The 11,134-nt window shown below is 43.4% G+C and overlaps 1 protein-coding gene across 1 annotated transcript; it reads left to right on the top strand.

Moving 5' to 3' along the window:
* Positions 1–2,670: 2,670 nt before the first annotated feature.
* LOC114579128 lies at positions 2,671–4,253 on the top strand. The gene is made up of 3 exons (XM_028692848.1): positions 2,671–3,366; positions 3,451–3,672; positions 3,747–4,253. Exons 1-3 carry the CDS (start codon positions 2,671–2,673, stop codon positions 4,251–4,253), a joined length of 1,425 nt encoding a protein of 474 aa, XP_028548681.1.
* Positions 4,254–11,134: the final 6,881 nt, after the last annotated feature.

Raw genomic sequence — 11,134 nt, 5'->3', positions numbered from 1 at the left:
GAATCTCAAATACAAATTGATGACTCTCCTATTTTGAATTAAACTTCTAGTGAAATAAATCTTGATGTTAATCAAACTGACCTCTCCGAGTTGATTACTCAAGAAGATGTCGAATATGAAACCTTATTAGAAAGTGATTTCCCCCAATTTAATTTTCAAGGAAGTCCTATCGAGATAGATTTTTCAGATTCTGACTCTATTTCGGGAAACGATGATCCAATGCCTACAGTGAGTGTAGACACCGCTCTAGTTTTCCCGCCCGAGGATATCGAACTGGTGCAACTTCGTGGCGGTAAAGTCTTACCTCCTAGGCTGCCCCCTCAGGACAAAGGCAAGCAATCCCCCTTCAAAGATCTAAATCCAGCCTCTCCTCAACAATTAGAATTCCCTCTAATTCCTTCGAGTTTTGAGTCCGTCATCCCTAAGGTTGAGTACAATGTTTTGGCCCATCTTAAGAAGTTGCCAGCCAAACTAAGCATCTACGACGCCATCCTCCTTTCCAAGGAAATGAGGGAGTCTTTGGTCAGAGCTCTTCTTGACCCTGAGATTTGTTTAGCCCAACTGGCTTCAACTTTAGAAGATGAGGCCCTCTACTTCAAAGAGGTCCCCGGAGTTACTTTCTCTGACGAAGATTTACTCTTGGGGACCGTTGACCACAACCGTCCCCTTTATATTATTGTAGACATGGAAAATTTCAAGTTATCAAGAGTCCTTGTTGATCTGGGTGCATCGATCAACGTGATGAACATAAAGACCCTTGCTTATCTCAGAGTTGATACTAGCAAGCTCTCGACCGATAGGTTGGTGCTTCGTGGGTTCAATGAGAAGGGCAAGAGAGCTTTAGGTTCAATCACTTTACTCCTAGAGATAGGAGGGTTGAAAACTGAGTCTAAATTTCATATAATTGATTCGACAATGTCCTTTAACGCTCTTCTAGGTAGATCTTGGATTCACGAATATAGAATGGTTCCATCTACCCTGCACCAATGCATTAAGTATCAACGAGACGGCATTGAACATGTGATTAAGGGTGATTTGCAACCATTCTCAATTCAAGAAATTGGGATCTACGAAGATGCTGCATATTTCGTACCAAAAGGGTCCTCGTCCCGTTCTAAATTAGAGATCAAATTTGAGGAGAAAATGGTTAGACAAAAATCCAACCAAAAGAAAGAAAAAGGTAAAAATATCAATCAAGAAATGACACAATCAAGTAGTGAAGACGACTCTGATATCTTTGTCCTTAGGCCTCCAAACACAGTACCTCAAAGAGGTGGGAGGATGGCTTTGAGGGCACGAGGTCGAGGCCGTGCTTCATTAGATAGGAGATCAACACCTATATATATTGACTTGGAATCAGACTCTGATGGTGAACTAGAAAATCAAGGTGCTGCCCTCTCTCTCGATTACCGGAATATAAATACTCCTCTAAAATTTGATCTCACCTTAGAACAGGATAGTGACCCCGAGGTACATATCTCAAAAGTTAAAAGTGACGAGCCTGAATTAATAATGTACGAAAAGCTTAGTAAGAGGATTGAGGCCCTTTCTCTGACCCCACTGCCGGCAGGCAGGATTGTAGGGTTAGAAGTTAAAGTGGCCCCCAACTTGAACGGTGAAGTAAAGAAAGTCTAGAAATTCTTTCCTGACTCCTCCTCCGCAAGGGACGAAGGTGATGTAACCCTTGAAGAGGCAGATTTCAATGAATTAATGGAATTACCTTTCGGATACTTCCCTGTTTGTGTAAAAAATACTTTTTCAAAGGGTTCTATACCATACCGATGGACTAAGGGTCAAGTTAGATACCACGAGAATATTTGGCAAACAAAGATAAAGAAAAATTCAACAAGTGGTATTGGCTTTGGAACCGTTAGTTCATTTGATGATGATGAGTATTTCCTAATGATAACTTACTATCTTGATTATCCAAATATCCCTACAGATCCATTCTATCATCTGGATGGGCTTTGTTTGGAGACTTTAGACTATTCCGATGACCTTCAAGTTCGGGATGCACCCCCTGAATTTGAATAGGAAATCAAATCGACAGTCGATGAGTTAAGAGAAATTAACTTGGGAAACGATGATGACCCTCGCCCGATTTTTATAAGTACTCTGTTTAGTGAGGGTGATACCCGAGATTTAATTCAATTTTTGTTCGAGTTCAGGGACCGCTTTGCTTGGACATACGACGAAATGCCAGGTTTACCCGCTGAGGTAGCGATCCACAAACTTGGGGTTCAGCATGATGCCATTCTTGTTAAACAAGCTCCTCTACGCATGCTCTTAGAGATTTAGCAACAATTCGTTTCCGAAGTTAAGAAATTGGCTAAAGCCGGGTTCATTCGAGAGGAACAATACCCCTCTTGGGTGGCGAGCGTCGTGCCAGTTCGAAAGAAAAATGGTCAGATTTGGAATTGTGTCGACTATAGGGATCTGAATAAGGCATGTCCTAAAGACGAGTTCCCCCTATTAATACCAGAACTTATGGTGGACATTGCCTCCTCACATGTTATTTTCTCTTTCATGGATGGCTGATCAGGTTATAACCAAATCAAGATGGCCCCAGAAGATGAGAGGAATACTGCGTTCAAAACCCCTATAGGAATCTTTTGTTATAAGGTAATGCCATTTGGCCTAAAGAACGCTGGAACAACTTACTAACGGGCCATGACTCGCATCTTTGACGACTTAATTCACAATCAAGTTGAGTGCCACATTGACGATTTAGTTGTCAAGAGCAAGGTCAAAGAGGCTCACCTATATGACTTAAGAGTTGTATTTGAATGGTTGCGCCGCTATGATTTGAAAATGAACCCCTTGAAATGTGCCTTTGGCGTCACTTCAGGGAAATTCTTAGGATTTGTAGTGAGGCACCAAGGCATTGAGATCGACCCTGCTAAAATTGAAGCCATCTTAGATATGCCATCCCCTAAGAGCCTTACTCAATTAAGGTCTCTACAAGGAAGATTGGCATATATAAGAAGGTTTATTTCTAACCTTTTCGGAAAATGTCAACCCTTTTTTGTCCTTACGAAAAAAGACACTAAATTCGTATGGGACGAGAAGTGTCAGAATGCTTTTGACAATATCAAGCAATACCTGTCTAACCCACCAGTTCTGGCAGCCCCTTTTCCAGGGAAGCCATTAATTCTTTACACTGCTTCCTTAGACGAGTCTTTAGGTGCTCTGCTAGCTCAAGTCAACAAGGAAGGGAAAGAGAATGCTCTCTATTACCTTAGTCAAAGACTTCTTCCTACTGAAATTCGATACCCTTCAATTGAAAAGCATTGTCTCGCTTTAGTTTTTGCGGCCCAAAAACTAAGGCATTACATGCTCTCCCACTCAATCAGTTTGATTTCAAAAGTTAATCCTTTGCAGTATCTTATGACCCGACCTACGTTATCAGGACGTTTAGCTCGTTAGTCTATGATACTGCTCCTTTTTTAGATTACTTTTACTCCCCTCCGTTCTGTAAAAGGGCAGGCTGTCGCCGACTTTCTGGCATCACACCCGCTGCCGGCAGATTCTCCTTTGAACGATGATTTACCCGATGAACAAATCATGAGTTTGAGGGAATCTGAAGAAGCCATCTGGGAACTATATTTTGATGGTGCAGCATCCTCTCGTGGGAATGCCACCCAACAATCTACAATTCCTAGAAAGGCCGGGGTTGGTTTAATTTTTATAACGCCGGAGAAAGGGTTGATGCACTTATAACGTCGGAGCCCTGCACAAATAACAAGGCTGAATATGAAGCTCTGATAACTGGTTTGGAAATTACAATTTTAATGGAAATTAAAGTGATTAAGATCTTTGGCGACTCTCAACTGGTGATTAACCAAGTTGCAGGAACCTACAAGGTCTTAAATCCTAATCTCCTGAAATTTTACCAGTACACACTTCACCTGCTTGAACAAATTCCTACTGTTACTCTGTATAGGGTTCCCCGTGGAAGCAATTCTGCGGCCGATGCCTTAGTAAAGCTTGCAAACGAATTTGCATGTCCTGAGGAAGATTCCACCCCTATAGAGATCCAGGGCCGCAAAACCCTTTCTCCTATAGATTTGGAACACATCAGTAAGAATCCCTTCCAAGTCCTTTTTGCCTCTTCAACGACTGATGAGGAAGGCGATTGGAGACAACCTTTAATTGACTACCTTCGAGAAGGGAAACTTCTCCAGCATAAATCTCTTTCCAATCAAGTTGAGAAATGTGCCCTATCTTATGCACTAGTTAACAACTTACTGTAACGTCGATCATTCAATCAGATGTGGCTGCGTTGTTTGGATAAACGAGAAGCCCTGAAGATTGTTAATGAAGTTCATTCATGACTATGCGGTGCATATCAATCAGGTCCAAAAATGAAATTGAAAATTAAAAGACTTGGATACTACTGGCCTATAATGATTGACGATTGCATGAATACTGCAAAGCACTGTCGTCAATGCCAGGTCCATGGTGTGGTTTTATATCAGTCGTTTAATGTTTTACACCCTACGATAGCTTCGTGGGATTCGAGAGTTAGGGTACAGATATCATCAGGACGATTAACCCTCCCTCTTGAAGAGGTCATCGTTTCATATTAGTTGTGACTGATTACTTTTCAAAGTGGGTGGAACCGATTCCCCTGCGTAATGTAACATCCCACCATGTCTTAAAATTCTTTCGCAACCATATCGAATATCGATTCGGCATACCCTTCAGAATTATATCTGATAATGGGTATGCATTCAAGTCCACAAAAATCAATGGTTTTGTACGATGACATAATATTTATTGGAGATACTCGACGATCTATTACCCCCCAGGAAATGGATTGGCTGAGGCCTTCAACAAAACCTTGGTGCAAATTATTAAAAAGACCCTCGATGACAACAAACGATGGTGGGATGAGAGTTTGGTGGAAGCTTTGTGGGCCTACCATACCACTTATAGAACCCCAACTCAATCCACCCCGTTTACACTTGTATATGGATCAGAGGCCGTTCTACCCTTAGAAGTACAAATCCCTTTGCTCAGGATTGCAGTTCGGAATCAAATTACGAATGAATAAAATGCAAAACTGCAGATGGAAGAACTCGAAGGCCCTGAAGAGCGATGTCTCCAAGCTCAACAAAGTCTAGAGTTATACAAATCCTGTATGGTTCAAGTCCATGATAAGCTAGTGCGACCTAGGACTTTCCAAGTGGGAGATTTGGTACTGGTCCTTCGGAGGCCTATCTTAGCCCATCGAAAGTTGGGTGGTAAATTTGAACCAACTTGGGAAGGACCGTTCGTCATAGAGATTGTCTACGAAGGAGGCTCATATCAGCTAGTGGATTGTAAGAGAAATCACCCAATGTTACCTATCAACGGGCGTTTCCTTCAGAAATCCTATGCTTGATGTAGCTCGTTTTATCAATCAATAAAATCCCTTTTTCGATTTGAAACTTTGTTCTGGTTCTTTTATGTTTCTCTACTTTTTAATGCTTTTTTTTAATTTATTTTATCTTCTCTTTAAGGTCCGATTGTTCCTACCCTTAGGATTAGACCCGCTAGTGGTGGAGTACACACTCCGTGGCACCACCTTGGCATTTGACTTGGGGATTAGTGGTGGAGTACGCCCTTCGTGGCACCATCCTAATCCACACATGCTAGTGGAGTACGCCCTCCGTGGCACCACCCTGGCATTTGACTTGGGGATTAGTGGTGGAGTACGCCCTTCGTGGCACCATTCTAATCCACACCCGCTAGTGATGAATTACGCCCTCCGTGGCACCACCCTGTCATTTGACTTGGGGATTAGTGGTGGAGTACGCCCTTCGTGGCACCATCCTAATCCACACCCTCTAGTGGTGGACTACGCCCTCCGTGGCACCACCCTGGCATTTGAATTGGGGATTAGTGGTGGAGTACGCCCTTCGTGGCACCATCCTAATCCACACTCGCTAGTGGAGTACGCCCTCCGTGGCACCACTCTAGCATTTGACTTGGGGATTAGTGGTGGAGTACGCCCTTCATAGCACCATCCTAATTCACGCCCGCTAGTGGTTGAGTATGCCCTTTGTGGCACCATTATAGTTTCCAGTTGATTTGCCTTTTAGGAGTAAGTCTTCTATCAGCATCCTATAGGCCTAAGGTTGGGTGATGCCCTTCCTTAGACCCAAGGCTAGGTATTCCCTACCTTGGTTTCCCAGTTGATTTGCCTATTAGGAGTAAGTCTTCTATTAGCATCCTATAGGCCTAAGGTTGGGTGATGCCCTTCTTTAGACCCAAGTCTAGGTATTCCCTACCTTGGTTTCCCAATTGATTTGCCTATTAGGAGTAAGTCTTCTATCAGCATCCTATAGGCCTAAGGTTGGGTGATGCCCTTCCTTAGACCCATGGTTAGGTATTCCCTACCTTGGTTTCCCAGTTGATCTATCTATTTGGTGTAAGCCTTCTATCAACATCCTATAGACATAAGGTTGGGTGACGCCCTCCCTTACACTTTTAAAATTCTATTCAAAATTTCCATTCGGTCAACGCCAATGTGCGCAGTAGAAGTTCCTTTTACTGCACTCGTTGGGGGTCCATTTGTTGACCTCATTTTTGTATGAGGTCACTCTTAAATCCTTCTTGAATTCTAGATCCTAGGATTTTCCTTCCTAGCCCTTAGGCCCAATCCGAATCTTAATTCAATCCAAACCCAGAACTCTTAGGCTAAAGACGTCGTGAAGCCCTTTCTAGGTGATTTTTCCATCACCTTGAAACCCAATCAATTGACATCTGATTTAGGGTCTGTCAATTGCATATTTATGTGACATGTCTCTAATGTCAACCTTCCAAATTTGAGCTCAATTGGAGGACTCCAACCCTATAAATTTAATTCAAATCCAAAGGCTGTAGAACCTTCAAATATTTACAGTCCATGCCACTGGACATTCCACCTAATGGAATTTGACCTTTGAGCCTTCCTCAAACCCTTTGATCACCTCTGATGCCTTGTTATTGATTTGTCAGACGATAGTCTGCATTTTTTTAGACTCAATTTGACCCAGAATTGACTCAGGAGGAAAATGTCCAAAATGTCCTCTAAGGGGATTTTTGGACCTTTGGCCTAAACTTGATTTGTTAATGACCACCAACCTTGGAGATTTCTCTCTAGTGCTTTCAAATGACTTTTGAAACCCTTTTTGACCCAATCCCTGCCTTGGGTCAACTTGGTTTACCAAGTCAACCTAGTTTGACCAAATGGCCCATACACCCCTCTCATCCAAACTCATGGATCTAAACAACTCCAAATCTAGTTGAACCCAAGGGATGACTCCTTTGGACATCTAAGAGACCCCTCTTGGAGACCCAAGACTTGGGTTTGTTGCAAACCTATTTTCATGTCTTATATTTTGATGATTGACAAACACTATTTCTCTTGGACTGCTTGTTGCTTCTAACTTTTTAGGAATCAAAGATCGGACGAACAGACAAAGCCAGTTTAGAAGTGCGTAGGTTTAGGGTTGAGTTAGTCTGTAATCTATTTTTTCTCTTCTTTAGTCAGTTTGTAATGTTCAAAAGATTGATATTAAGTAACCCTACACAAACAAACTTAAGAGATTTAGAATCTCTGCTTTTGCTCACATCGGCCAAGCCGATCCCTTAGATCGAGTTCATAACAGAGACTCTAATCAGGATTCTTAAATTAGGGTAGCCGTCATTAACATATCAGCCTAGACGATACGTGTATCGGCCAGGATGATTAGCTCAAAATATAAAGAAGTTGCCGCCATAGACAATTAAGGTATACTATATTTTTAAATTATCGGCCAGGACAATCATTGATCGGCCTGGACGATATTCACAAATATGCCTTAATTGATAGGAAATCAAGGGAGTAATTAAGGATGATTGATACGATCATATCGGCCTGGACGATCGCAGGATCAGCTAGGATGATCCAGTCAAAAACCTTAAGTTACTCAGGACGAATAAATTCGGTCAGATCGATATCAAGGCTATTGTCAGGATGATTTTCCCATAATTTGAACTGATCATGCGGAGGATAATCGTGAGATCGGGCCTGGACGATCAGCAATTTTTAATTGGCAGCTTTGCATCCAAGGCGATGCTCTGGCCGATCTTCCTGAGTTTGTACTGATCAGCTAGGCGATGTCCATATCGGCCTGGAGAGATAAAGTCGGCAACTTGCAATTATGAAGCTCTTTGAAGCTCTTCTATTTAAGGGCTCTTGTTCTACATTTTTAAGAACCTGTGGCTGCTCCTAGACCTGAGAAGACCTTGAGGAGAGAAGAGAGAGAGGGAGAGAGAGGATCTTGTGAGGGTGAGCTGTGAGGGGATTCAACAGGGTTGCTTCAAGGACGCTCTGCTTTTCGTCTCTAGTTTCTAGCCGTGGAAGGGTCGGTAGAGGTAAGGAGTTAGCTTGGTTTGTGGTTCTTTGCCAGCTTCAGGAGGAAGCAAAGGAGATAGGTCTCTGCCTTGCCAGGTGGGAAAAAGGAGGTTCTTGTGAGGGCTTCTCCGCCTAGCCGTGGGGGCTAAAGGAGAGTCAGTTTTTGTAGTGCAATACTTGGAGGGTGCCTCCAAGGAAGTGTGCGTAGGTCGAGTTGACCTGAACACTATAAATTCTGTGTTTTAATTTTTTTCTTCCGCACTTTTAATTCCACACTTTGTTAGTGGTGTGAGTTTGGTTTATACGATTTTTATTCTTTGTGAAAAGAAATTTTAAAATACCAATTCACCCACCCTCTTGGTTAGCTTGGGCCAGTTCTATAGGGCTTAACATCCCTAACGAACTTTCAAGTGGTATCAGAGCACTTTCAGGGTTCACTTAGGTTAGCCATTTGGCTTGACCCAAGTGACCAAATAGAGCTCTCTATTGAACCATCTCTTAACCTTAATCAAATTGAATCCAAATCAAGGTGTTATTGGGTTCCCCTTGACCCAATGCACCTCCCTTGACCAGCCCAGCCCTCGGGCTCACTTGGGTCAAGAGTTAGGCTAACCCAAAGTGCCCAAAACCACTTGGGATTGAGCAAATTCTTGCCCTAAGTCAAATTGAACTTGACCAACACTTCCATTGGGTTCCCCTTGACCCAATGCACCACCCTTGGCCAGCCCAGCCCTTGGGCTCACTTAGGTCAAGAGTTAGGCTAACCCAAAGTGCTCAAAACCACTTGGGATTGAGCTAATTCTTACCTTAAGTCAAGTTGAACCTTATCAACACCTCTAATAGGTGGCCCTAGGTCCAACACACCTCCTCCAGCCAGCCCATGCCTTGGGCTAACTTACGTCAGGTTTTAGGCTAACTCAAAGTAGACAAAACCATATAGACCCAAGTTTTTTTTTGAACCCAGATCAAATTGAACCCAATTGCCACTTGTATTGGGTGCACCAGACCTGGAACTACTTCCAACATCAAACCCAAGGTCTGGCCTGACCTGGGTCGAGCTCAATTCAACCCAAATCGAGCAGGTTTGGGTCCAACCAAGCCACCAGATCCAACCAGGCCTCCCCAGGCTCAATTGACCTCACCCTTGACTCCAGCACGTCCACGTCAATCTTCCCTAGTCAACCCGACCCAAACCTCGGCTGGCGGCGGTTGGAACCAACGAAGAACAAGCTCCGGTGGTCCCCCAGGCCGATCCTTACCGAAATCCTTCCAAAGGTTGTGGCTCGCCGGCTTGACACTCATGAGCCCACTGGGATGGTGCCCCCTTGCACCTGGCATCAATCCGAGGCCCCTCCAGCTCGATCCCAGTCATCCGAGCTCGCAGGAGATGGCTGAATAGGGTAGAGCTCCCCATACCTCGTCATTCGATCCCAGACGATTTCGAATTGCTCCCAGAGCTCTTTCGACCTCCCAGCTTCTTCCTCCAGCTTCCCAGACCATCCCATCCACCATTCGAGCGTACTCCGGCGAAAGCTCATAGCCTCCCGCTCAAAGTTGTACCTTCGGACATCCTCCAGTCCTGATGTCTGAAGGAAGTCTGCTCGCCATCATCTCCTGAAGCTTCCTGATAGAGCAGCTCATCTGTTGAGACTGTCTCTGTGGTAATCCCTCCATCCTGAGCTCCCTAACTAGGTAGTCTGGTCAAGTGTGAAGGAAACCTTCACCCCAACGAATTTCCACCGTTGGATTGAAGGTTTCCACTATCCTGATCCTTCCTGTGAAATTTCATAGAAGTTTGCCTGCGCGATCGCCCAGAACACGCCAGAGAAGCTTCACGGTCTCAGGTTCGAGCGAGAGGTTGAAGACGTAATCCTGGTCGTTGATTCAGATCAACAGTTCAGATTAGATCCTGAAGTTCCGGAGCACCATTAATCGTGGACGTCCGATCCTCCTTCCGCTGGCTATGGTTAACCCGACCGTTATGTGGTTAGCGCCAATGATTGCCCCGCAAATCGTGACGCACCACGTGTAAAGCGCGGCTGACTGTGTAATGGCCGGATTAAAAAATTCTAGAAAATTCACAAGAATTTCAAAAATTGATATCTCCCTGCACACTTGACCAAATTAGGTGTTCTTAGGCTCATTGGAAAGGTCTCAGGGAGACCTACAAAAACACTATGGTCTCAGCTCTTGGTTGCATCTATATTGAGCTTAATTTCAATAATAGTGTTTTTTGAATTATTGCATTCATGGCTTATAGTTAATTCCCCATAACTTGAGACTTTGGGAGATTAAATTTGGACATGTCTCTGACATGTCCAAATTATATCCCTCTTGTTCAAAATTTTTAAGTGCTTCAATTTTCAATTTTAGATTCAAGGGTCATGGGTTGACCCTTAAATCCAAATTGAAATTCTGACTGATACAATAGGATTTAGGGTTTGATTTTTTGTGTGATGATGATGTGTAGTATAGGGAGTTTAGGGCCATTGATTTTTCCCCAATCCATGCTTAGTATAGCTCCCTAGGAATTTTTGAAGGTGACTTAGAGTTCACCTTAGGTGGCTTGGTTAATCACCTTAGGGTATTCCACTTGAGCCCAAATTTAATGAGTTTAGGCCTTGGGATCAGGTGATGCCATGGCTCAAAATTTATCAGGTTTTGGGCTCATTTGGTTCATCAAATAGTAACTATAGTATTCCCCCTTAGAATTGGCCTCTAACCCTAATAAAATTCTAATAAATTAATTTTAATTCCTAAAATTCCCTA

Source organism: Dendrobium catenatum, unplaced genomic scaffold (assembly GCF_001605985.2).
Source record: "Dendrobium catenatum unplaced genomic scaffold, ASM160598v2 fragScaff_scaffold_166, whole genome shotgun sequence".
Taxonomy (NCBI): domain Eukaryota; kingdom Viridiplantae; phylum Streptophyta; class Magnoliopsida; order Asparagales; family Orchidaceae; genus Dendrobium; species Dendrobium catenatum.
Note: the sequence above shows the minus strand (reverse complement) of the source record. Positions and strands in the feature narration are given on the sequence as shown.